The 25,713-nt window shown below is 40.2% G+C and overlaps 1 protein-coding gene and 1 pseudogene across 2 annotated transcripts in view; both read left to right on the forward strand.

The window, feature by feature from the left end:
• NUP205 (nucleoporin 205) overlaps positions 1 to 21,891 on the forward strand; it is a 93,211-nt gene extending 71,320 nt beyond the window's left edge. Inside the window, exons 35-43 of one of the 2 annotated variants that reach the window (XM_003261376.4) lie at positions 2,071 to 2,197; positions 7,238 to 7,314; positions 9,586 to 9,714; positions 10,209 to 10,335; positions 16,368 to 16,534; positions 18,082 to 18,205; positions 18,645 to 18,773; positions 19,334 to 19,407; positions 21,545 to 21,891. In XM_003261376.4, coding sequence (XP_003261424.1) covers positions 2,071 to 2,197; positions 7,238 to 7,314; positions 9,586 to 9,714; positions 10,209 to 10,335; positions 16,368 to 16,534; positions 18,082 to 18,205; positions 18,645 to 18,773; positions 19,334 to 19,407; positions 21,545 to 21,697 — 1,107 coding nt within the window. In that variant the 3' untranslated portion in view covers positions 21,698 to 21,891. The remainder of the gene's footprint in view (positions 1 to 2,070; positions 2,198 to 7,237; positions 7,315 to 9,585; positions 9,715 to 10,208; positions 10,336 to 16,367; positions 16,535 to 18,081; positions 18,206 to 18,644; positions 18,774 to 19,333; positions 19,408 to 21,544) is intronic. The other variant, XR_004032994.1, reaches the window with a different exon arrangement.
• A 2,178-nt stretch (positions 21,892 to 24,069) lies between these two features.
• LOC100592296 lies at positions 24,070 to 24,659 on the forward strand (annotated as a pseudogene).
• Positions 24,660 to 25,713: the final 1,054 nt, after the last annotated feature.

Genomic DNA, 25,713 nt, shown 5'->3' on the forward strand with positions numbered 1-25,713 from the left:
TTTTTATACTGTTGTTTGAATGAAACACTGTAGCTAATTAATAGAATCATGAGACAGAAAACGAGATTGAAATTTGTTCTTCTATAAAAGAAAGCAGTTATTGTGTTAGGAATAAGCTGGCTTCTAAAATGTAATTTAACCAGCTATCTATTGAGAGAGGGCTATGCTAGGCCTTGCAGGCTGGGCTTGGTGGCTCACGCCTGTAATCCCAGCACTTTGGGAGACTGATAGATGATAATACTGCATTTATATATGATAGAGAATGAAATAATTTAAATGAGTGATTTTGCTGTCAAAATTTTTTTAAACACCAGAAATTAGTTTTATTTTGATTGCTTTTCAGTGAAACACTAACATTCTAACACACATTTTTTAAAAAATTAATATTATATGTAATTTAGCCTTTCACTGATTAATTAGGCTTATCATTATGAATCTACAACCTTGTATTGCTTTATTGTATTTTGGAACTGTGTCCTAAAGCACTTTGATTTCTGGTAATTTTTTCTGCTTTCTCTACCGTCAGGCGTTAGGCCATCTCACCAAGGTAGATGCTGCTGTTCTAAAGTGGCACCTTATTTTATACCGTAGCAATCTGGGTTGACGTCCTACTTCTTTTAGGCCTATGTGGTCTTCAAGTTAGTACTTTTTAAAACTCAGAGACTTTGCCTGGCTTCTCCTAGATTGAGAGTAAGATTTTTTAGTAGAAGTGGGACATTATGATATAAGACACTGGTTCCCTAACACCAATCTTGTATTGACTGAAGCAGAATCACCTGAGGAGCCTCTTAGAGAAGCACAGATGACTGAGTTCTGTGACCAGCCATTATAAGCTTAGGCTAGGAATCTTTATTAAAAAACAAAAATGATCACAATTCTAAGTGATTCATATCCTTGGCTTGTTTTGGCATATAGTCTGGCTTTAAAATGTTTGTAAGCTAGTTGAGATATTCCTAAGTGAAAATACTGAAAGAGGACTCCATTATAAAATGCCAAAGTGGAAGAGTAGAGTTGGGAGGTCAGGATTTATATCTCCTTTTTTTAACTGCATCAAAAGGAGAGTTATGGCCAGGTGTGGTGGCCCATGCCTGTAATCCCAGCACTTTGGGAAGCCAAGGTGGGAGGATCGCTTTAGCCAGGAGTTTGAGCGCAGCCTGGGCAACATAGCGAGACCCTATCTCTCTGTCTCTGTCTTGAGCACAGCCTGGGCAACATAGCGAGACCCTATCTCTCTGTCTCTGTCTCTCTCTCTTTTTTTTTTCTTTTGAGACAGAGTCTCACTTCGTCACCCAGGCTGGAGTGCAGTGGCACGATTCCAGCTCACTGCAACCTCCACCTCCCAGGTTCAAGTGATTCTTGTGCCTCAGCCTCCTGAGCAGCTGGAATTACAGGTGTGCACCACTACACCTGGCTAATTTTTGTATTTTTAGTAGAGATGGCATTTCACCATGTTGGCCAGGCTGGTCCCAAACTCCTGACCTCAAGTGATCTACCCGCCTCGGCCTCCTAAAGTGCTGGGATTACAGGAGTGAGCCACCATGCCTGGCTCCTATCTCTATTATAATAAAAATGATTTTTTTTTAAAAAAAGAATTAGACAAAAGCTTTTATGTGATTTCCCCATGTCATGCTAGTTACCCTTTCATAGAACAGCTTCTTGAATTCACTAGTCATTTTTATACCCACTTATATTAAATTCTTACTCTAGTTCATTTGGCCAAACAATAAAGAAAATAGGGGTCAGATAATAGTTTTCATACAGTAGTTCTGAGTTATATTCTTCTACAGTAGTCTCCAAATGTATTAACTTATAAGCTTTAAAATAATCCTTTAGTCTTGTGAATTTTAAATGTTTACTTCCTGAAGAAATAAATGTGTAAGTGCAGAAAACAATTGCTTATCTGTTACTCATCCTCACTTATTGTGAGGTTGAGTATTGTATTATTGAGTATTATTGTAATGTTGAAGGTTACTTCCTTCAACATTATTTATAAAATGAATTATGCATTTATATATAATTTTCTGCTTCTACCTCTGTTTTTTCTATTCCTCTTCCTTTTCAATGGCTTAGGTATTGCAGTTTCTTATTTCACATTCTGATACCATACAAGCAATTCTGCGCTGTCAGGATGTTAGTGCTGGGTCTTTGCAGGAATTGGCTCTGCTGACAGGAATTATAAGTAAAGCAGCACTTCCTGGTGAGTTGATTATGTTGAAAGGATTTTTAATAATTCTTTAAAGACTGACAAATTAATAGAATGAGTTTTTTTGTTACTTTGCAGCTATATATGACTTACTTGAAATTGGTACTGCTAACAGAGCCTTTATTTATGTAATAAGTTTATGTTTATAAAATGATACATGCTTGGCTGGGTGTGGTGGCTCATGTCTGTGATCTCATAACTTTGGAAGGCTGAGGCAGGAGGATTGCTTGAGGCCAAGGGTTCAAGACCAGCCTGGGCAACATAGAGACACCCTGTCTCTACAAAAAAATTTAAAAAATTAGCTGGGTGTTGGGGCATTCACCTGTGGTCCTGGCTACTTGGGAGGTTGAGGTAGGAGGATTACTTGAGTTGGGAAGGTTGAGACTGCAGTGAGCCAAGATTATGCCACTGCACTCCAGTCTGGGCAACAGAACAAGATTCCGTCTCTGTTTTTTTTGTTTGTTTGTTTTTAAGATATAGGCTCATTATAAAAATATTCAAAAGGAGGTAACTAACACTCAAAATCTCACCACCTAGAAATTACCAAATATTGACATTTGATAAATTTTCAAACATTGCTTTATATGTACGTACATATGAGAGAGGGAGGCGGAGAGAGAGAAAGAAAGCAACAGAGACATACAGAGGCAACTAATGAGAATAGGATGACCTTTTACATGCTGTTTTAAACAAATATTTAATTTTACATAAATTTATTTATTTTTTATTACACTTTAAGCTCTAGGGTACATGTGCACAACTTTCAGGTTTGTTACATAGGTGTACATGTGAATTTTACATGAACACAGACAAAAATCTAATTGAAGAGAAACGAAAGGAATTAACAAATTCCAGACAAACGTTTCTTTACTACTAGAGTATGTAACCTTTTAAAAGATCACTGCCAGTAAGGAAAAACATTATGAAACATTATTAAGATACTTTGGTTACTTTCCCCCCTTATAATTTCTTTACTACATGTAAATTTTGAATCAGTTAACTCCCTGATGGGAAAGATGAAATGATGGCTTCTTTTACACTTCCTCTTCCACCCTCAGATGATGTTTGCTTATATCATTTTAACCTTGTCAGGTTTTCTAACATTTACATCTGTATGCAACCAAAATATCCTCAGCTTCTTAGTTTTAGTTGTATATTTACATGGATTCACTGCAAAACACCAATTGTGTTCCCCACCATGGCGTCACCATTCACCAGTTCTTTCTTTTGATTTATCTGTTGGTATTTTTAATTTGTACTGAGGTTCCTTCCCTCAAGAAAAAGCATGCTGTCTCATATTCCTGAAATTCTCTAATGTTTAACCGAGGCGGGCGGATCACGAGGTCAGGAGATCGAGACCACAGTGAAACCCCGTCTCTACTAAAAAATACAAAAAAATTAGCCGGGTGTGGTGGCGGGAGCCTGTAGTCCCAGCTACTCGGAGAGGCTGAGGCAGGAGAATGGCGTGAACCCGGGAGGCGGAGCTTGCAGTGAGCCGAGATTGCGCCACTGCACTCCAGCCTGGGCGACAGAGCGAGACTCCGTCTCAAAAAAAAAAAAAAAAGAATGTCTGAAGGTTGTCTTTGTTCTTTAATGACAGGACGGCCGATTATGATTTTCTTTTGCTTAGAATATGTAATATAAATGATAGTAGCTGGCATTTATTAAGCATGTATGTGCCAGGTACTGTTTTAAATACTTGACGTGTTAATTGATTGGAAGACACAGCAGTCTTATGAGGTAGAACTGTCATTATCCACATTTTACAGCTGAGGAGGCTGAGGCACAAGGAGGTTAACTTGTCCAAAGTCACACAGATAAAACTGCATAGTATAGAGTTTCCCAGGCAGTACGTCTTTTGAATCTATATATGTAACTACTAGGCTACGCTACCTCCATTTTTATGTTGCTTTGGAGATGTCTGAGGCAACCTCTGAATCCACCCTATAATCCCCAATATTTTTCTTGTCTGGGCTGTCTCGGTGGCTGAGCCCTCTGGGTTGAGTGAAGTTCAGAGTTGGCCAGGGCTGAGTACAGTGCTGGCTGAGTTACTTGGAGCCTGTGCTTCTTCCAAGGAGATCCCAGGGTCTATTCCACTCAGCCTGTGGTGTGCTTCGTTCACCAGTTCATTCCAGTGTCCTAAGATGATACCAAGTCAGGCCACCCTTCTTGCCTCTACTAAGGTCCTGTAGTGTTGTGGGGTGGAACTGCTAATGGTTTTTCCTTTGATTTTTTCCAGGACTTAACTAATAACTCTCAATGTACTTCTGTAAATTTCAGGGTCTCCATGAGATTTTTTCTCATCAACACATATAGCTCCTGCCCATTCTTTTTAATTGACTGCCTGGTTTTCCAGTTGTGAGATAGTTAACCAGACCCTTGTTTTATTTATTTGTTTGTTTTTTTTATTTTTGGGGGGACAGGGTCTCACTCTTGTCACCCAGGCTGGAGTGCAAAGCTGCAATCGTGGCTCACTGCAGCCTCGACCTACCTGGCTCAAGTGATCCTCCCACCTCAGCTTCTCAAGTAAGCAGGACTACAGGCACATGCTGTCACACCAAGCTAATTTTTTATTTTTTGTAGAGACAGGGTCTTGCTATGTTGCCTAGGTATTCTCGAACTCTTGGCCTCAAGCATTCCTCCCACCTCAGTCTCCCAAAGTGCTGGGATTACAGGCATGAGCCACCACGCCTGGCCTATTTGTTTGTTTTAGAGACTGGGTCTTACTCTGTCACCCAGGCTGGAGTGCAGTGGCATGATCATAGCTGGAACTCCTGAGCTCAAATGATCCTCCTGCCTCAGTCTCCCAAGTAGCTGAGAATACAGCACACACCACCACGCCTAACCAGTCCTTTGTTTTTTAATCAGATTCTATGACATGTTGACTGTTTCCAAGCTTCTTAAAATTTTAAACAGTATGGCATTTAATAACTTTGTGTGTATATGTGTGTGTGTACTTATCTGTTTATCTCTAGCTATATATTTACATATGCATTCATAAACATCTTTGTACATTTGTTTTTATTTTTATTACTTTTTTAATTTTTAATTTTTTGTTGTTGTTGAGACAAGGTCTCACTATGTTGCCCAGGCTGGTCTTGAACTCCTGGCCTCAAGCAATCCTCCCGCCTCAGCTTTCCAAAGTGTTGGGATTACAGGCGTGAGCCACTGAACCTAGCCCCATTTTTGTCCATTTGAACTGATAAGACTTGATAAATTCCTGGCAGTACTTTATCGGAAATATATGTGCTTAACGTTTTTGTTAAAAATAATACCAAATATCCTCCCAAACTTTTGAAAACACTTTTAAACAAGTTATACTCCTATCAACCCTGTTGTGTACAGTTCAGCCCTGTATTATCCTATAATTTGCTATAATTTATGCACGTTTGTCTTAAATGCTCCCATTAGATTGCAGTTCTGTTTGTAACTTTGTATCCCCCATGCTGCCTAGCCCACTACCATGTATGTTGTACCTCCACAAATCTTATCAGCAGATTTATTTTGTTTCTGTTACTCACAGATGTATATATTTTTTAATTTTGTTTTTTCAAATAAAGACGAGGCCTCACTATGTTGTCCATGCCGGTTTCAAACTCCTGGACTCAAGCAATCCTCCCACCTCAGCCTCCCAAAATGCAGATGTGAACCACCATGCCCAGCTGGCTCACAGATATTCTGAAAAGTATTTTAGAGTTGAGAGTGATTGATATACATAGAATAGTTAGATGACATTTAGCAGAAAGATCTTACAGAACCTGAGAATTGGAAGTCCTTTTAAATTGAGGCAGCAGTTGACATGCAGGGGAAAGTGAACTTTGGAACAGCAATACCTGGTGCAGAGTTCAGCAAGTTTGAGGACAAAGAGGAAAAAGTCTTAGTTTCATGATAGTGTTAGGTGCAAAATCAAGGTTTCAAGGAGTTCAGATGGGAAAGGAGGGCATAAAAATTATGAATACAAGCAGCAACTGAAGAAAAACTTTCCAAAAGTTGATACTAACCAAGTTTTTGCTTGGTTTTGTTTTGTTTTGTTTTGTTTTGTTTTGGAGTACAAGAAAGACTTTAGCCTATTTTCAAATAGGAAAACTCTTCTGTGGCAGGGTAGATTTTAGTATGTTAGAAGAGAAAGCGATTCTGGGAGGAGACTCTCAGAGGAGTTGAAGGTGGGACAGGATAGGCTCTCGGGAACCGGTGAGGCACAGGTGGAGGTATAACGAGACCGCATGTACCAGATGATAGGATTTTCTGTCAGTTTGTGTTGAGGGCTGAGCTAATCTAAAAAGAGGATGACCTGTCATGAGGAGAGAAGGATCAGGTTCTTGGTTATGTACTACGGAGTCTATGCTTGGAAGTGAGTACGAAGTGAATTAAAGGAATCTGAAAACACATAGGAAGTTTGAGTGGCTAGGATAGGTTTACGTGGGTATTCCTCAGCATGATTAGTGATGGAACAAGGAAACAAACTAATGGGGAGAATGACATGTTACGGTCACTTGCAGGCTCATTAGAAATCAGGAGAGGCTATGGCACTATTAGAGGTGGGTCATTTCGATTTAGGAATTTTGTAACGGGTCCAAACTAAGAAGTTGAATGGAAATGTTTTTGTTTTCTTTGAAAATTGTACTTTGCCTAGGGGAAAAGAAAAAGCAAATTATGTATATTTAGAGGTGTTAAAAAGAAATGCATTTTATTCTTACTGTTTCATATTCTAAAAACTCCTTTATGAGAAAGTAATTTAGAAAATTACTTTTATCATTATAAAAAAATTAGATTTTTCTTGAAAACTAAAAATGCCTTTTAAGATCATTTCACTCTGCATTTTAGATTGGCTTTGAATGCACATATACCGGTGCCGTTATTAATATATAACAGGTACTTACAGTCTTTGTAAAATCATAGTTCTCAAAACTTTTTTATGGCAAGAATATCTGTTCATGCACATAAAGAATATTAGAAATATTGGAACCTCTCTTCCTAGTTTTTAATGTTTTTGTTTATATAATAATATGTTTTAAAGCATTCTACATTTTACAGGGATATTAAGTGAACTCGACGTTGATGTAAATGAAGGGTCTCTAATGGAGCTACAGGGACATATTGGAAGATTCCAGGTAACTGATTCTTATTTCTTTAAATAGCAGTTATAAGACATGTTACAAAATATACCATCTTCCCCATTGTGCCCCCTAGATTTGGGAAACCCCTTTCAACTGTTTTGGTTCTTTGGTTTTTCTAAATAATATGCTTATATTGCTGCTTCTTGATTTTCTAATTTTAGTAATCATCTGTTGACTTTCCATTGTTGGGGGATGGGGAGGAGATGAGAATTTAGATGTTTTTACTCCTTTTCTTCCATCATACAATGTATACATTTCCCATAACACCCCCTGAAACTCAATATAATTACATCATAGCTTTGGTTACATTAATATTTAGTGTTACATTATTATGACTGTGTAAATGTCATTTGTGAATAAGCCACAAGCAGACTGTTTGCCCTAGAGTTTTCTTTTTTATTTGCTTGGTTTTTATGTACTTATTACTGATTTATCCCCAGATTCTTTACAAGCTCTGTAATCTCCTCTCAATATGTTCTAACATATTAGTTTGTCAATTAGATATTTTATCAGTCTTTCTGGGAGCCTCTTGGCCTGGTGTGGTCTGAGCATTTTTACTTTTTATTGACTGCAGAGTAATTGTATTTATGTACTAGCGTTTATATTGATAGAACAGTTTTCTTAACTAGTCCTTTTTTCACGCACTGTTTTTCAAGATTTCAAAAGAAAAATGCCACTATTAGCATTTTTGTGTACATATTTTACTCTGGATTAAATAACACATGGTATCACTGGGACCGAGGGTATACACATAGTACAGCATTTTGACATCATAATTGTCAAACAGCATTCCAGTAAAGATTGTACTCTCACCAACAAAACCCAAATACTTTGGGTTTTTTAAGTCATCTTTCATTGGTATGGAGGAAGACACCTTTTTGATGGATCTTTCATAAGGTGAGCTTCAGAAATGTTTGAGTACATCTATTTTATCTGTAAGAGAAGCAGCAAACACACATTTATAAATGTTAAACATAGATATAATTATTTTGGCAAAATAAGTTTATATTATAGTCTCATTAATATGTTTTGCGTTATCCAAACTTACAGTGGCCAGGTGGGATGGCTCGCTCTTGTAATCCCAGCATTTTGGGAGGCCGAGGTGGGTGGATCGCTTGAGGCCAGGAGTTTGAGACCAGCCTGGGGAACATGGCTAAACTCCATCTCTATTAAAAATACAAAAATTAGCCATGTGTGGTGGTGCACGCCTGTAGTCCCAGCTACCTGGGGGGCTGAGGCACAAGAATTGCTTGAACATAGGAGGCAGAGGTTGCAGTGAGCTGAGATCAGACCATTGCACTTCAGCCTGGGCAACAGAGCGAGAGACTGTCTCAAAAATAAATAAATAAAATAATAAGACATTGTATATTATGTATGTGTATAGCTCTCTATATATCTAAATCTGTATATGGTATTACCAATTTTTAAAATACATGTTTCACTTAAAATACATTTATTATGTGCAGAACATTGTGCTAAGCACTTTAAATATAATACCATGTCTCAGGGAATCCTGACAGCCATCTTATAAGATAGGAATTGTTATTACCACTTTAGAAATGTGAACATACAGGCGTGAGAAATTAAGTAACTTATTCCAGGTCACAGAGCAAAAACTTGTACCTGTTATTGGAACCCATGTCTCTAATTTGAAAGCCATTGGCTAACCTTCTAGATATACTGCCAATATTGAAATCTTGTCCTTTCTCTTTGAGAACCATGGGAAATACTGTATTCTCAGGTGAGAAGTATTAACATTTGAAGCTGGGGACATTTGCATTTATCTTCCAAGGTGATCTGTGTGTTTGTAACCCCTTTATGAAGTCCCTGGGAGCAACCACAGGAGTAACAGCTTTTAGATTTGTGCCTTGGTAGACAAAATTATCACAGACGTGTCCATCTTGTGACTGCCCTCTCATTTTGCTTCTCTTTTGTTTATAAACTTGTTTTTCATTTAATGAGTGTCTTCTAAAGAATTAATACCTACTTTGATATAATGCAGAAAGTTATTCGGCAAACATTTAGATGATACTGGGATTTATTGCTTTAAAAAAGTGGTACCCTTTTCATCTGTTAGCTACCAAATACCTTTGCAAAAAGCTGAATTTTAATAATGCTACTTTTAGTTGGCTCCATTTTAAGTAAGATATTAGATGCCTTAAGGAATGATTCCACTCTCCACTGAATTTTTCTTTTTTCTTTCCCTCAAGAAAGAGAGGTTACTAATTTTAAATACATTTAACAAGATATCTTTTTCTTTCTTAGCGCCAGTGCTTAGGACTACTAAGTCGCTTTGGTGGCTCTGACAGACTGCGTCAGTTTAAATTTCAAGACGATAATGTGGAGGGAGATAAAGTAAGCAAGAAAGATGAGATTGAACTGGCTATGCAGCAGGTAAGAGGGGCAAGAACCACGTGACTTCTCTAAGGTTTTTATGTTTTTGGAAAACATTGATAAAAATAACAGATATGGGCCTGGTGTGGTGGCTCACGCCTATAATCCCAGCACTTTGGGAGGCCAAGGCAGGTGGATCACCCGAGGTCAAGAGTTGAAGACCATCCTGGCCAACATGGTGAAACCTTGTGTGTACTAAAAATACAAAAAAAATTTAGCTGGGCGTGGTGGCACGCGCCTGTGGTCCCAGCTACTTGGGGTGGCTGAGGCAGGAGAATTGCTTGAACCCAAGAGGCAGAGGTTGTAGAGAGCCAAGATCATGCCACTGCACTCCAGCCTGGGCAACAGAGGGAGACTCCATCTTAAAAAAAAAAACAGATGCGAGTCATTTTACAAATTGATTTATAACCTTTTCTTCTTCAAATCTCGATTTTCATGCTAATTAAGATACTTAAGGGTCTAACATTTTTGTTACTGCTGTTTTTTGATTATAGATTTGTGCCAATGTAATGGAATATTGCCAGTCTCTCATGTTACAAAGTTCCCCTACCTTCCAGCATGCTGTGTGTCTCTTCACTCCTAGCCTTTCAGAAACAGTTAATAGAGATGGACCGCGGCAAGGTGAGCTTAGTTTTTCATTCTGTATTGAAGGAACTAAGTTGCTATGGTTATGACATAGCTCTCCAGCTTGGCTCCAGTAAGATGCAGTATTTTCTTTAAGTGCCATTAGTGGGAAACATTTTAAATAAGTTTTAAAGTTGAGCAGGAGGTATTATTATTAGACCTATGTACAAGACTGGAGAGAATAGAGAAATTCAAGATTTACTGAGAGTAAATCCAGAGGAACCATGTTTTGAATAGCACTTGAGGGCTCAAAGGATCTAAATTGGGGAGTAAGATGGCTGGGTGAAAAAGATGAAAATAAAACAAACAGTTTTGTATGTTAAATCATGTTAAGTTGAATTCAGTGTCTAAACTGGGTTTTTTATTATAGCTCCAAATTTCTATAACATAACGAAATACAATTTAGATACTAATTAGGCCAGCTTACCCTGTGATTCTTTAATGACTCAGCAGGGAATGTTTGAATATGGGGCAGGATAATGGGTAAAGCTGTTATCCTGTGGAACACTCAGAAGAAAAAGCCCATTAGTATCTTGGTGGGGATAATGGAATTGACCGTTGGTGATTTCAGGAAGTCTTTGTTTGAGATCTGTGAGAAAAATTTTGTCACATTTTCATCTTCTTCAAGATCTTACTGTCCCTGAAAATTACTTAATCACAAAAAATATGTGTTTAGTAGAATAATAGTATAAAATGACATTATGAAAAATATATTAGTGGCCGGGTATGCAGTTGCTTACACCTGTAATCCTAGCACTTTGGGAGGCCAAGGCAGGCAGATTAACTGAGGGCAGGAGTTCAAGACCAGCCTGGCCAACATGGTGAAATCCCATCTCTACTAAAAATACAACAAATTAGCCGGGTGCAGTGGTGTGCGCCTGTAATCCCAGGTACTCTGGAGGCTGAGGCAGGAGAATCGCTTGAACCCAGGAGGTGGAGGTTGCGGTGAGCTGAGATCACACCACTGCACTACAGCCTGGGCTACAGAGTGAGACTTTGTCTCAAAAAAAAAAAATATATATATATATTAGTTTAACTCAAAGGATTATAAATCATTCTACTATAAAAACACATGCATACATGTTTATTGCAGCACTATTTACAATAGCAAAGACTTGGAACCAACCCAAATGTCCATCAGTGATAGACTGGATAAAGAAATTTTTTTGTGGCACATACACACCATGGAATACTATGCAGCCATAAACAAGAATGAGTTCATGTCCTTTGCAGGGACATGGATGAGGCTGGAAGCCATCATTCTCAGCAAACTAACACAGGAACAGAAAACCAAACACCACATGTTCTCACTCATAAGTGGAAGTTGAACAATGAGAACACATGGACACAGGGAGGGGAACATCACAGCAGTGCCTGTCAGGGGATAGGGGGCAAGGGGAGGGAGAGCGTCAGGACAAATACCTAATGCATGTTTGGCTTAAAACCTAGATGACAGGTTGATAGGTGCAGCAAACCACCATGGCACATGTATACCTATGTAACAAACGTACACGTTCTGTACATGTATCCCAGAACTTCAAGTAAAAGAAAAAAAAATAGTTTAGCAACATTCAACCTTATCCTATATAAATTATGCTAAGAACTTGGCTAGACAAATTCTATTATAAAATGTCCTAGCTAGTAGTATTAAATTTGTTGTTGTTGTAATTTATGTACAACAAAATTCACCCATTTTAGGTATACAGTTTGAATGCTTTTTGGTAATTATATGAAGTTGGGTAACCATCACCACAACCAAAATACAGGACAATTCCCTGTTCCTTAAAGATTTCTTCTTGCCTTTGATTGCATTTGACTGTTTCCTTCCACCCCGTCCCAGACATCTACTGTTCTGATTTTTGTCACAAAAGTTTGGCCTTCTCCTACCAGTGTCTGCTTCTGTTTGTATTATGTCTAGGCTTTTTCGTTTTATGCCATGGATGGGGGATAAGAGTACTGACTGGTAGAATCTTAGTTTGTCATATTGAGACAAACTAAGTCCTTAATAGCTAATAAAATAACCTTTATTTAAAGGTATCTTTCAGTGATTGAAAGCGAGTAGTCTTAGGTGACAGGATGTCTTAAAGAAACTGGGAAGTAGCTACAAAGATTTGTAGCTCTATTTTATAGAATAAAATAGTTAAATTAGACTGGACATGTAAAGTAGTTCCTTTGGCTTAAACAAGTTAATTTTATATAGTTCTTGTTTTCTCCTATATTCAGAAATTTGGAGCCAGGCATGATGGCTGAGCCTGTAATCCCAGTTACTCAGGAGACTATGGCAGGGGGATCACATGAGCCCAGAAGTTCAAGGCTGCAGTGAGCCAAGATCATGCCTCTAACAAAAAAAAAGTTTGCTGCCAGGAAGATAGGATAAAAAGGGGCCACCATGGGGGGATTGCAATATCTGGATGTCTTCACTGGCATGAGGGGAAAGTTATCCTTCTAGTCCAAGTGGCTCAACCAGTGTGAAAAAAGAGATCATTTCACTTTGGAAGGGCATGGAATGATTGAGAATCCTATCCAAAGACCTGTCACCCAGCAGTGACTTATAACCTGGTTTATCCCCTTTCCATCTGGCAGTTTGAAAATGAACATCAATCTGTTTATTAATCTCCGTAGGACTATGGCTTGATGAAGACCTCTAACTCTGCCTCAAAAGGGCTCCTTTCTTCCCCCTTGAAACTAACCTTGTAACACAAATTTAACCTGAACATAAGATTTTTCAAACAAAAATATAATTTTGTATTCTTTAGTGTTAATCATGTGCTAATAATGTGTCATTGGTCATTATTAAAATTTTATTTAGTTGCTTCTCGTTTTGAGCTAATCTTTTCCATATCCTATCATTCTTTGATCTTTAATACTTGAAGGCAGACTCATTGAGTCTGTTTTTTTTTTTTTGAGACGAAGTCTCACTCTTGTCCCCCAGGCTGGAGTACAATGGCGCGATCTTGGCTCACTGCAACCTTTGCCTCCCGGGTTCAAGCTGTTCTCTTGCTTCAGCTTCTCGAGTAGCTGGGAGTATAGGTGCCTGCCACCATGCCTGGCTAATTTTTTTTTTTATTTTTATTTCTTTTTGAAACGGAGTCTTGCTGTGTTGCCTAGGCTGGAGTGTGGTGGCGGATTTCCATCTTGGCTCACAGCAAGCTCCGCCTCCTGGGTTCACGCCATTCTCCTGCCTCAGCCTCCCGAGTAGCTGGGACTGCAGGCACCCACCACCACGCCCGGCTCATTTTTCGTATTTTTAGTAGAGATGGAGTTTCACCGTGTTGGCCAGGCTGTTCTCGAACTCCTGACCTCAGGCGATCTGCCCACCTCGGCCTCCCAAAGTGCTGGGATTACAGGTGTGAGCCACCATGTGTGGCCCATTGAGTCTTAGAAATTGTTATTTTTCCATTTTTTCTTAGACTTTTTTTAGAGTCAACAACCATATTTTTCTCTTCCAATTCTAGGTGAGTAGGTATGTGGTAGGTTTGAGGATAATTATAGAGAAGCAGTTTAACCTGGTAGTTAAGAACATCGACTAATGACAAACTGCCTGGATTTGAATCCTGATTCTACAAATAACTTATTGGTGTGATTTTAGAAAAGTTAATCACCCTCTTTGTGCCTTAGTTCTCTTATCTGTAAAATGGAAGCAATGACAAGCTCTCTTCTGATGAATTTATTTTATTTTATTTTATTTTAGAGACAGAGTCTCATTCTGTCGCCCAGGCTGAGTTCTGTGGCGCGATCTTGACTGATTGCAACCTCCACCTCCTGGGCTCAAGCAATTCTCATGCCTCAACCTCCCAAGAAACTGGGACCACAGGCACGCATTCCATGCCTGGCTAATGTTTGTATTTTTAGTACAGATGGAGTTTCACCATGTTGGTCAAGCTGGTCTCAAACACCTGACCTCAAGTGATCCACCTGCCTTGGCCTCCCAAAGTGCTGGGATTACAGGCGCGAGCAACTGCGCCCGGCTGTTTTATGCAAACCTGATAGCCTCTGAATGTGCAAATATTTTCTAGACTTGGGCAAGTTAGTATGGTGAGAACTCCTGAAATGCTTTGGAGTCTTCCAAGCATTCAATAATCCTCTTTGTGGGTATCTTCCTACCAGGGTAGAGATCACACAAATGTTATCTGGGGACCAGGATACCTAATTTCACTAGGAGAAGGCTCTCTATAACAGTGTATTGTGAAAACTGTCACATCTTTGCTGTAGACTAGAAGAGGATACCTGGCAAATCGAATTTGTCTAGGATGTCTTAGTTGGTGGCAGCATCCACAGACAAAGGACTCTTCGGTCTCTTCCTCTCTGTATAAAGATCTATGGGATTGGCCAGGTGTGGTGGCTCACACCTGTAATCCCAGCACTTTGGGAGCCCAAGGCAGTGCATTGCCTGAGCCCAGAAGGTAGAGACCAGCCTGGGCAATATGGCAAACCCCATCTCTACAAAAAAATACAAAAAATTAGCTGGGTGTGGTGGCGGGCACCTGTAATCCTAGCTACTTGGGAGGCTGAGGTGGGAGGATCACCTGAGCCCAGGAGGTCGAGGCTGCAGTGTGATCCCTGTTTGTGCCACTGCACTCCAGCCTGGGTGACAAAGAAGTGAGACCCTGTCTCAAAAAAAAAAAAAAGAAAGAAAGAAAACGATCTATGAGTCAGACTTTAGAGCAAAGTTAAGGGAGTTGATAGTGAAGAAAAAGCAAATGCAGATCTCTCCTTCAGTATTCATGGCAGTTTGGGTCATTAAACAAAGATTATCTCCAAATTGAACTTGAAATTGCCACAGTGTTGGGCCAGGCGTGGTGGCTCACGCCTGTAATCCCAGCACTTTGGGAGGCCAAGGTGGGCGGATCACCTGAGGTCAGGAGTTCGAGACCAGCCTGGCCATCATGGTGAAACTCCATCTCTACTAAAAATACAAAAAATAACCGGTGTGGTGGCGTGCGCCTGTAATCCCAGCTACTCGGGAGGCTGAGGCAGGAGAATCACTTGAAACCAGGAGGCGGCAGTTGCAGTGAGCCAAGATCAAACCACTGCACTCCAGGCTGGATGACAGAGTAAGACTCCATCTCAAAAAAAAAAAAAAGAAAGAAAGAAAGAAAGAAATTGCCACAGTGTTTCCACGAAATCCCTTAGTCACTAGAGGAGATTGCTCCAGTTGCACTACACAGACTATCTCTAGGATGATTTTTTTTTCTTTTCTGTAGGGACGGGGTCTCTGTTGCCCAGGCTGGTCTTAAACTCCTGGCCTCAAGCCGTTCTCTCTCCTCAGCCTTCCAAATTGTTGAGATTACAGGTGTGAGCCACCGTGCCTGTCCTAGGATAATACTGTTACTGCTTTCTAGTTTTCCCTCTGCAAACAGCTTTTATGACATCCGACTGTTCCTTTGCATCTTCATTAGTCAGTAGCCAGGTAAAAGGCAGATCATTTTGTTTTACTACCGTAATGTAGCTGTTGTGGTAAAAGATTTTTTAAAGTTTAAATCCATTTATATTTTGTGAATATTTCAGTTACTATTCTTGTCTCTTTGAAAGAATGATTTTGAGCTGGCAATTTAGTAACCAGAAAGGTGAAACCAGAAATGAATCCATACAACTAGAGCCATCAGGCAAAGCAGGAATTAGTCACTTGGTGTTAAGAAACCCCACAATTGTGTATATTGTTTTTGATGTGGAGGGGTGTGTGTGTGTGTGTGTGTGTGTGTGTGTGTGTGTGTGTAAGGTTTATATTTTGATAGAGTTCTCAAAGAACTCTTTGCCTAATAAAGGGTAGGCTCTGCCAATGTGCATCAGTCAGATTTCTTTATTCTCGCAGGATTTCCAGCCGTATGTATGTACCTGATTACAGTGGCTCCTAACCATTTGTTCTTTAAATTATCAATGACATCGAAAAGTAATCTTGGGTTGGTTTTAATGACAGGTTACATGTCCTTAAATTCTGGGGCATCCCTTGTTTTAAAACAGGTCATTTGAAATTCATATGAAATGCTTATAATAAGTGGAACATTGTTTTATGTCATCACCTCTATTAGATACCCAAGCTCCAGTGGTTCCATACTGGCGCCTGCCTGGTTTAGGCATTATCATCTACCTGCTGAAACAGAGTGCTAATGATTTCTTCAGCTATTACGACAGTCATCGACAGAGTGTCAGCAAGCTACAAAATGTAGAGCAGCTTCCCCCAGATGAGATAAAAGAGGTACGAATCTTATAATGAGCTGGGGGGACTTGAGAAATCATTGCTGTTACTAGGCCAGGGTACTGGTCTCAGACTGAGTAAAGACAACGTATGCAGTATGACTGAAGGAGTTGGAATGATTCTTCTGTGTGATTTGAAGAAGACTCTTTCGCCGTAGCACCAGCCTTATAAGCATAGAAACTCTTGACTGAAAAACAGTGAAGTGTAGCACCTGTTCAAGAAAATAGATAGGCAGCTGGCCTTTGAATGAAGAGTTTTGGGTCATTTATACTCTAAAATCTGTGCTGAGAAAGCCTTCTGTTGCAGATTTTTTTTTTTTTTTTTTAATAGAACTTGGGTAAATGTCTCTGTGCCTTCAGCATCTTCAATATCTGTTTAGCAAATTTTTCAAAGAAATGGGATAGCATATGAGACTTGACTGCCTTCCCTCAGTGACCCAGAATCATTCCCTCTACTTACTGTATTAATAACTAAAGATGCTGAATTACCAGGATTGCTACTAAGTAGCTTGCTGCCTTTTCCATTTGGCACAGCTGAATGTAAGGCATCTCTTGGCCAGTTCCTAAGGCAGTGCTGAAGCTTCCTGGTGTCCTGTGGCAGCCTGGATGTTGAGCCACTTTTGCATTCCTGGTTTGCACCAAGCTTTCTAAAAACTTCCGTGTTACTCTTATGAGTAGTTCGTGCCTACTCCCTCTTACCACTTTTCTAGTAACCTCAGGGGACATTTATTGAGTGTCTACAACATGCCAGGCCCTGAACTACATGTTCTATCTAACACCTGGGCAGATACTGTTTCTGTTGTCATTTCTCATGTGAGGAAACTGAGGCACAGACGACTTGCATAACTTACCCAAAGGCATGTAGCTGGCAGGAACAGGGTGAGGCAGGAGTCAATGACTGGGTTTAGGTAACCCCTGAAATTTTGGGTTTATGCCTGGCAGTACTTCCTCTAATGTGTAGCTAATCAGTGATGCTTGTACTTGCAAGAGGAATTGCATCATCGTCATGAAGCGTGTGGCCTTCCATCACCCTCACTTCAGTACGCCTTCCTTGGAACCCAGCATCAGAACATTAGCTGGAACAACTGTGCTCGCGTGTGTGCCACATTGACAAGTGGTCATGGGAGCTTTGGTTGATGATCATATTGTAGTTATGCTCTAGGTGTCTACCTTGTATTTTTTGCAGAAGACACCTGACAACTGTTAGAAACTCTCCATGGGATTGTTATAGCTACTGCTTGAAAAACCTATCGTTTTGTCTTGGTTTGTTTTAATGTGACAGGAAATTCAGGGTTTGATCAGCAACCCTGACTATGTTTCAGGGACAGACTATCAAAAGGCAGCAGATAAATGTTCATTTGTGAATTTGCTTCTTTGGCTGTAATTTTTAAAAATTGCTAGCTTCTTAGATAAAAACTCTTATCTGCAAGGATGTTTAAATTTGAGTGTTCTTCATAGTATTTACCATGGTGACCTGCTGATAGTAGTTTTTCATTAAAAATTTTGTTCCAGTTGATGTCATTCTAATACCACATTTGTTTCTTCTAGTTGTGTCAGTCTGTGATGCCTGCTGGTGTTGATAAAATCTCCACTGCCCAGAAATATGTTCTAGCAAGACGGCGCTTGGTGAAGGTGATCAACAATCGAGCTAAACTGCTTTCCCTTTGTTCTTGTATCCTTTATGAAATCATGCACTTGAATGATGACCTTGAATGTTCACTTATTCTCATATTATTTGGGCACCAAAACCAGGTGGAAGGAGATAAACTTAATTTTTTCCCAGTAAATGCCTAATGTATTTCCAAATCGTAGTTTTTGTTCTTATGTTTTAGAGTAGCTGGTAATACTGATAATATACATGGGCACTTTCTGTCAGGGAAGAAGGTAGGGACATGAGACTGCTTGCACAGGACCCCAGGGTCCCCACCTCTTTCCTCAGCACACCTTGCTGCTTCCTCTTGGGGAGCCTTCAGTGAGACCCTGTGTGTTAGACTGAGGCTGTGGGTACCTCATTAAGTGAGTGCAGTCTGTCCTTTTTTCTCCTCCTCCAAAACTGGTTTGTAAAAAATATTTGATGAGATTATGTTCCTTTAATCTGAGCTCTGGTATAGTTATCATAGAGACCTGCCTATTTATTCTTTGGCGCCATCTGGAGTACTACTTGTTACATTGCATGCCCACGGATTCTCAAGATTCCTTATTTGCCTCGAGAACCTTGTTTAAAAGCAGAAGACTGCAAGGTAAACTTTCTGCTAAAAATTAATGAACCATAAATACCTATTTGTGCCTTGAAAAGCTAGTAACAGTTTTTTTTATTTTTGTTTCCAGATTACTTAGAGTGAATTGGGTGAATCAAGAGCTGCTTAGTCACTAGACGTAGCTATTTCTTGCATTTTACTTTCTGTTCACGGGACATTGTGCTGAGCATAAGAATATTCTAGAGCCTGCTCATCAGCTGTTCCTTAGCTTCCTGCTGCTGTTAGGGGCTGACCCAGCTCTAGAAGAATGGAGTAGGTCTGCTATTATGCTGATTCTTATTGCTGGAGTGGGCCTCTGTGACTGATGGCCATATATTGGATCCCTTAGGTGGAAAGAAATAGAGAAAAGCTGAGAACCCTGGTCTGGACCAGTGAAATGCTTTCTAGGGGCTTCCATTTGCTAAAAGTTGAAAATTGAGTTCCCAATCTTGAGCCGTGTTTTTCATGGTGCTATTGTTATTGTTCATTGTCATCAGGTTCCTGCACGGTGTGGTAGATGTGTACTTGCACAGCTGGTATGACTCCGTTTTTTTTATCTCTAGATTCCTTCGCCTCAGAAACCAATCTAGATTTCAGAAGTGGGCTGGCTATAGTGAGCCAACATGATTTAGACCAGGTAAGATTCTATTCTCATATTCTTTTATTTTTCTTTATTAAAGTAAAAAGGCTGGATGTGATGGTACACACCTGTAATCCCAGCATTTTGGGAGGCTGAGACAGGGGGATTGCTTGAGCCCAGGAGTTTGGCACCAGCCTGGGCAACATAGTGAGATCCCGTCTCTTAAAAAAAAAAAAAAAATTGGCATACTGTGGTGGCATGCATCTGTAGTCACAGCTACCTGGGAGGCTGAGGTGGGAGAATCACCTGAGCCTGGGAGATTGAGACTGCAGTGAGCTGTGATTGCACCACTGCACTCCAGCCTGGGCAACAGAGCAAGACCTTGTCTCCAATAAATGAATGAAAGAGTGAAGCAAGACCTTGTCTCCAGTAAATAAATAAATAAATAAATAAATAAATGTAAGTAAGTACGTACAAAGGAAAGCCTGGTATGTTAATAAGATTATGATTTTCAGGGTTGCTTACAGAGACCTGGTTTGAACTCTAGCTTGACCATTTTAACAGCTATATGACTTTAAACAACTTACTTAACTTCCGAGCCTCAATTGCTTCATCTAAGAAATAAGAGGATTCAACCTCAAAGGGTTTTGTCAGAATTAAGTGAGGTTTCATGTATGTGAGGCTGCTAGTGTTGTACCTAGAACATGGTAAACGTTCCGTGATTGGTAGGCATTATGATCTAGAAACTCCTGATATCTTTTGATTAGCTTTGTAGAACTTTTTAGGTACAAAGTATCACTCAGCACTTATTTTTCAGGAAATAATTTAATGGTGAGATTGAGAGCAGCCAATACAAATCCCACTGTAGTAGACCATAGTACACAACACTGTGCTCTTACTAACCTGTTGATCAGTAGTGTTGGAATGAATGAAGAGTATGCCAAAAACAATTACAATAAACACCTCATATTAAACTAATAGCAAAGTTATGTTTCTAACAAAGCAGGTATCAGGGTATGTGATGTTAGGGAAAATTAATTATAGCTAGATCCTCTACTAGCCATCTGAATGTCCTTAGCCATGATTTGATAAAGGCTGTGCTCCTCCCAAATCCCTCTTTTTGCTGTTTTTCTTAAAACAAGGTTGGGAATGAAAGGTGCAGCTACAGCAGCCTCCAAAGTACAGCTTGCTGGATGTCATGGATACCACACTTCCATCCCAATCCAGACTACATTTGCCCCTTAGTGACTTTATAAAAGGAATTCGTTTTGTGGCTAGGCTTGTTTAGGAGAACTAGTGTTAATTGAGGCCATGTGCAAAATTAGCCAAAGAAGATTATTCAGAAGTTTGTTTGTTTGTTTATTTTGTCTGAGAGACAAGGTCTCACTCCGTTACCCAGGCTGGCATGCAGTGGTGTGACCACAGTTCACTGCAGCCTCAACCCCGTGGGCTCAAGTGATTCTCCCGCCTCAGCATCCTGAGTAGCTATGACAACAAAAATAAATATGTTTTGAAGTAATAACTGTTACTATTTCATTTAGACTGCTTTGTGAAAAAGCTAGAAAAAAATGCAGGATTAATAAATAATCTCACACTGTGCTGTGATTTTAATGCAAAACTGAAAACAGGTAGATTCATCTAATATTGTACTTAATTTTAGTCTTTTAGTATAACATCAAAAAGATCCATCTGAAACTACATATGCATTCTAGAATATATATGAATTCTAAAGCATATACCAGTTTTATCCCCGCATTAATATTTTTTGAAAACAAAAGCATGCAAGTGGGTTTTTAAAAATTGCAAAATGAAGTAAAAAGTAAAAGCTTCTTTCCCACCTACCCTCCTGTCCTCCCTCCCTCCCTTCCTTCCCCACATCCTCCTTCCCTCCCTCCCCCCAGTCTTACTGACTTCTTGTATGGCCCTTCAGGAAATGTTTTTGTGTGTATGTTAGTGTATCAGCATCAGCATCAACATTCATTGCTACTTAAAGCAGGTTTTTAAATTTATACAAGAAAAGAAAGCAGGAAAAACATGAGAATTAAACCAAAAAATTCTAAGGTAGAAAATGTGAATGTTTAGTTAATTTAGTAACACATTACAAAAATTCTAAGGTGTTTTAAATTGGAAGACTTAGAATAAAAGAAATATTTGAGACAAAAATTTTAACAAAATGTCTTTGTGTCACTGCTAGCTGCAGGCTGATGCAATCAACGCTTTTGGAGAATCACTACAGAAGAAACTTCTGGACATTGAAGGATTATATTCAAAAGTTCGATCTCGATACAGTTTCATACAGGCTCTTGTCAGACGTATCCGTGGCCTCTTGAGGATATCAAGGAACTGAGAGCCCGTGCTTATGCTCTTCTGTGAGAGAGATGAATTGGGAAGAACTGTCTCCGTTTTATAGATTAGTTTCTTTCTAAATTATGACCAAAAATATTTTGCTATTTCTTTCTTTGTATATGGACATCTTTTCTGTAAACTTCTTTGCCAAGTTCCATCCTCACTAGTAAAAAATAAATACTTTTTAAAAAAAAACAAAACAAATGTATGGTTAATCTTTTGATCTTTTATCTTTTGATCAGCATTATCAGGAGTCTAACAAATAAACCCTCAACAGTGGTGATTTTCCCGTAGAGATATTATTCTGAATGCCAGATTAAAGGCATAGTCTGAAAATTCTAATTTTTTCACCCTTTGTAGCTACATTACACTATTAACAATATTCAGGGTTACTAAACTATAGCCATGCTCTTATAGAATAGTGTACTCAATACTGTGAAAATGTCTGAAAAAGTTAAATAAAATTATTTAGGTTTTGCCTTTTTTTTTTCTTTTTTTTCTTTTCTGCATGTAAGTTGACAATACAGTTGTCCCTTGGTATCTGGCGAGTACTGGTTCCAGGGCTCCCACAGATAGCAAAACCTATGTTTTGGTATGCATGTTCCTTATATAAAATGGCATAGTGTTTGCATATAATATAGATGCATCTTCTTGTATACTTTAAGTCATTTCTAGATTACTTACAATACCTAATATAATATGAATTCTATATAATTAGTGGTTAATACTATGTTTTTAAATTCGTATTATTTTTTACTGTTGTATTTTTTTCCCCAAAATATTTGTGATCTGTGGTTGGTTGAATCTGCAGATGTTGAACCTGGGGATATGGAGAGCTGACTCTACAGTAATTTGTGTTTGTTCCTTAGAAATGATTGTGAAATTTCTCAAATTAATCATCTGCCAATATTTCTCATATAATTAATATGATGGCTATCACTAGGACAAAACATTTACATCATCACCACTGTATTTCTTATCCAGTTGTTTTCATGTTCAAGTAACTACATCATCTGAAACTGCAAATTTCCTTTTCCAGCCAGCAATTACTTCAGCCTAATACATAGGAGAGACTGCAGAGAGGAGAAAGTCTTCACTTCATGTAGTAACAGAATAAACGCTGTAACACTATAGAATAAAATTGATACTTATTCTATAGTGTTAAAGTGTTTTTTTGTTTTGTTTTGTTTTGTTTTTGAGAAAGAGTCTTGCTCTGTCACCAGGCTGGAGTGCAGTGGCATGATCTCGACTCAACTGCAACCTCTGCCTTCCAGGTTCAAGCAATTCTTCTGCCTCAGCCTCCTGAGTAGCTGGGACTCCAGGCATGCGCCACCACACCCAGCTAATTTTTGTATTTTTAGTAGAGACGGGGTTTCACCATGTTGGCCAGGATGGTCTCAATCTCCTGACCTTGTGATTCACCCGCCTCGGCCTCCCAAATTGCTGGGATTACAGGCGTGAGCCTCCGCACCCGGCCTAGTGTTGTTGTTGTTTTTAAATGCTTACAATAAAACTTCTATGGCATCCAAGCATTGGTTTTTGGTTTTGGGGGTTTTTATTTTGTTTTGTTTTGGAGACAGGGTCTTACTCTGTCACCCAGGCTGGAGTGCAGTGGCATGATCATGGCTCACTGCAACCTCTACCTCCCGGACTCAAGTGACTCTCCTGCCTCCGCCTCCCAAGTAGCTGGATTACAGGCGTGTGCTACCATGCCCAGCTAATGTGTTTTTAGTAGAGACGGGGTTTCACCATGTTGGCCAGGCTGGTCTCGAACTCCTGGCCTCAAGGGATCTGCCCGCCTCAGCCTCCCAAAGTGCTGGGATTACAGGCCTGAGCCACTGCACCTGGCCTTCAAGCATCTTTTTAAAACAGCTTTATCTTAGAGGAAGTTATGCTGTTAGGTTTAAAAAAAGAAAAATATAAAGGCTTTGTCAGTGTTACATTTTGTAATTAATATACTGCCCACCAGATATAAACACTAGCTGGAAAACATTCTGTTAATAAATAGAAGTCCTGGATGTGAAAGAATAAATAAATTGATCCAAAATGTAGTTATAGCGCATAGTGCTCCACTGGTCAGGTATATGGTTCTCTCTGTCATCTGGAGCACAGGCATGAACCTAGAAATAATTAGCAAAGAGCCTGGGCGTGAAATCAAAGCATTTTATAAACTTCTGAAGTATGAAGCCTTCTTAACAGACAAGACAAATTTGGAACTGGGATTTTGGGAGTGAGGAGGTGGTTCTTGCCTGTGTTTTATGTGAGTGAGAGCAAGTGATTGTGTGTGTGTAGGCAGGGGAACTCTGCTTCTTGTCAGTGACTTCCTCAGATTCCTCTATCCCTCTGCCTCCCCGGCTACTGCTGCTGCAGTGGCTGCTCCCTGGGTTGTAGGAAATGAGTGATAATGATGACATCGAGGTGGAGAGTGACAAGCAACAACAGAGATTTCAGTCTGCGGCTGACAAACGGGCCCATCATAATGCACTGGAATGAAATCGTAGGGACCACATCAAATGCAGCTTTCAGTTTGTGGGACTCAGTCCCAACACTCCAAGGAGAGAAGGCATCCTGGGCCCAAATCCTAGACAAAGCCATAGAGTATATCCATCATATGCGAAGGGAAAAACCACACGCCGGTGAGATATTGATGACCACAGCGGCAGAATGCTCTTCTGAGGCAGGAAGTCCGTTTACCGGAGGGGAGGTCAAGTGCCCAGCCACAGGCCAACTATCCCTCCTCAGACAGCATCCTCTACACCAATGCCAAGGGCAGCACCACCTCTGCCTTTGATGGGGGCTCCAACTCCAGCTCAGAATTGGAGCCTGAAGAGCCCTGAGGTAGGAAGCAACTCCAGATAGAGGCCAGCTGAGTTACTCAGGGCAGGCCAGCAATAAACACTGTCTCCATCATCCTCCTTTCCCTTTCCTCAGAACCATTTCAGACACTTTCTCTTTCTCCCTTAAAAATTTTTTTTTAAATTTTTATGTAAAAGCTCTTGGGGCCTGGCACAGTGGCTCATGCCTGTAATCCCAGCACTTTGGGAGGCTGAGGCAGGCAGATCACTTGAAGTCAGGAGTTCGAGACCAGCCTGGCCAACATGGTGAAACCCTGTCTCTACTAAAATTACAAAAATTAGCCTGGCGTGGTGGCGCACGCCTGTAATCCTGGCTACACAGGAGGCTGAGGCAGGATAATTGCTTGAGCCCAGGATATGGAGGTTGTGGTGAGCCTAGATGACACCACTGCACTCCAGCCTGGGCAACAGAGCAAGAGTCTGTCCCCCTCCCTACCCCACCCCCCAAAAAAGCTCTTGTCCTCCTTCCCCATTTCCACTATAACTTTAAAAAAAAAAAAAGTATTCCCTTCAAGGATTCCCTGTCCCCACCAAGAATTTTTAGACCAAAACACCCTAGCTTGGCAGCTTTTTCTGTGGAAGACAGATGGCCAGCCTGACCTCTGAGCACAGTATCCTGCCCACTCCACCAGGTCCTGCAGCCCTGCCCAGGCACATGCCTGGAGGACACCTGCCCCACCCAGGCTGCCTCCAGGTCCACACTCACCTCTGTTTAACAGACTTTGAGAATCTGTGAACTGCTCTTAAGAAGATGACTTTAAGAAGATGACTTTAGGCCAGGTGCAGTGGCTCACGCCTGTAATCCCAGCACTTTGGGAGGCCAAGGTGGGCGGATCACGAGGTCAGGAGATCGAGACCATCATGGCTAACACAGTGAAACCCCGTCCCTATTAAAAATACAAAAAATTAGCCGGGCGTGGTGGCGGTCGCCTGCAGTCCCAGCTACTCGGGAGGCTGAGGCAGGAGAATGGCGTGAACCCAGGAGGCGGAGCTTGCAGTGAGCCGAGATCGCGCCACTGCACTCCAGCCTGGGCAACAGAGCGAGACTCCGTCTCAAAAAAAAAGTTTGTAAAATTCATACCTACTAAACAATTTAGGACAGTCATGTCTGCTTACAGGTGTTATTTGTCTGTTAAAACTAGTCTGCAAATTGTTTCACGAA

The sequence above is a fragment of the Nomascus leucogenys genome, chromosome 13 (assembly GCF_006542625.1).
Source record: "Nomascus leucogenys isolate Asia chromosome 13, Asia_NLE_v1, whole genome shotgun sequence".
NCBI lineage: Eukaryota > Metazoa > Chordata > Mammalia > Primates > Hylobatidae > Nomascus > Nomascus leucogenys.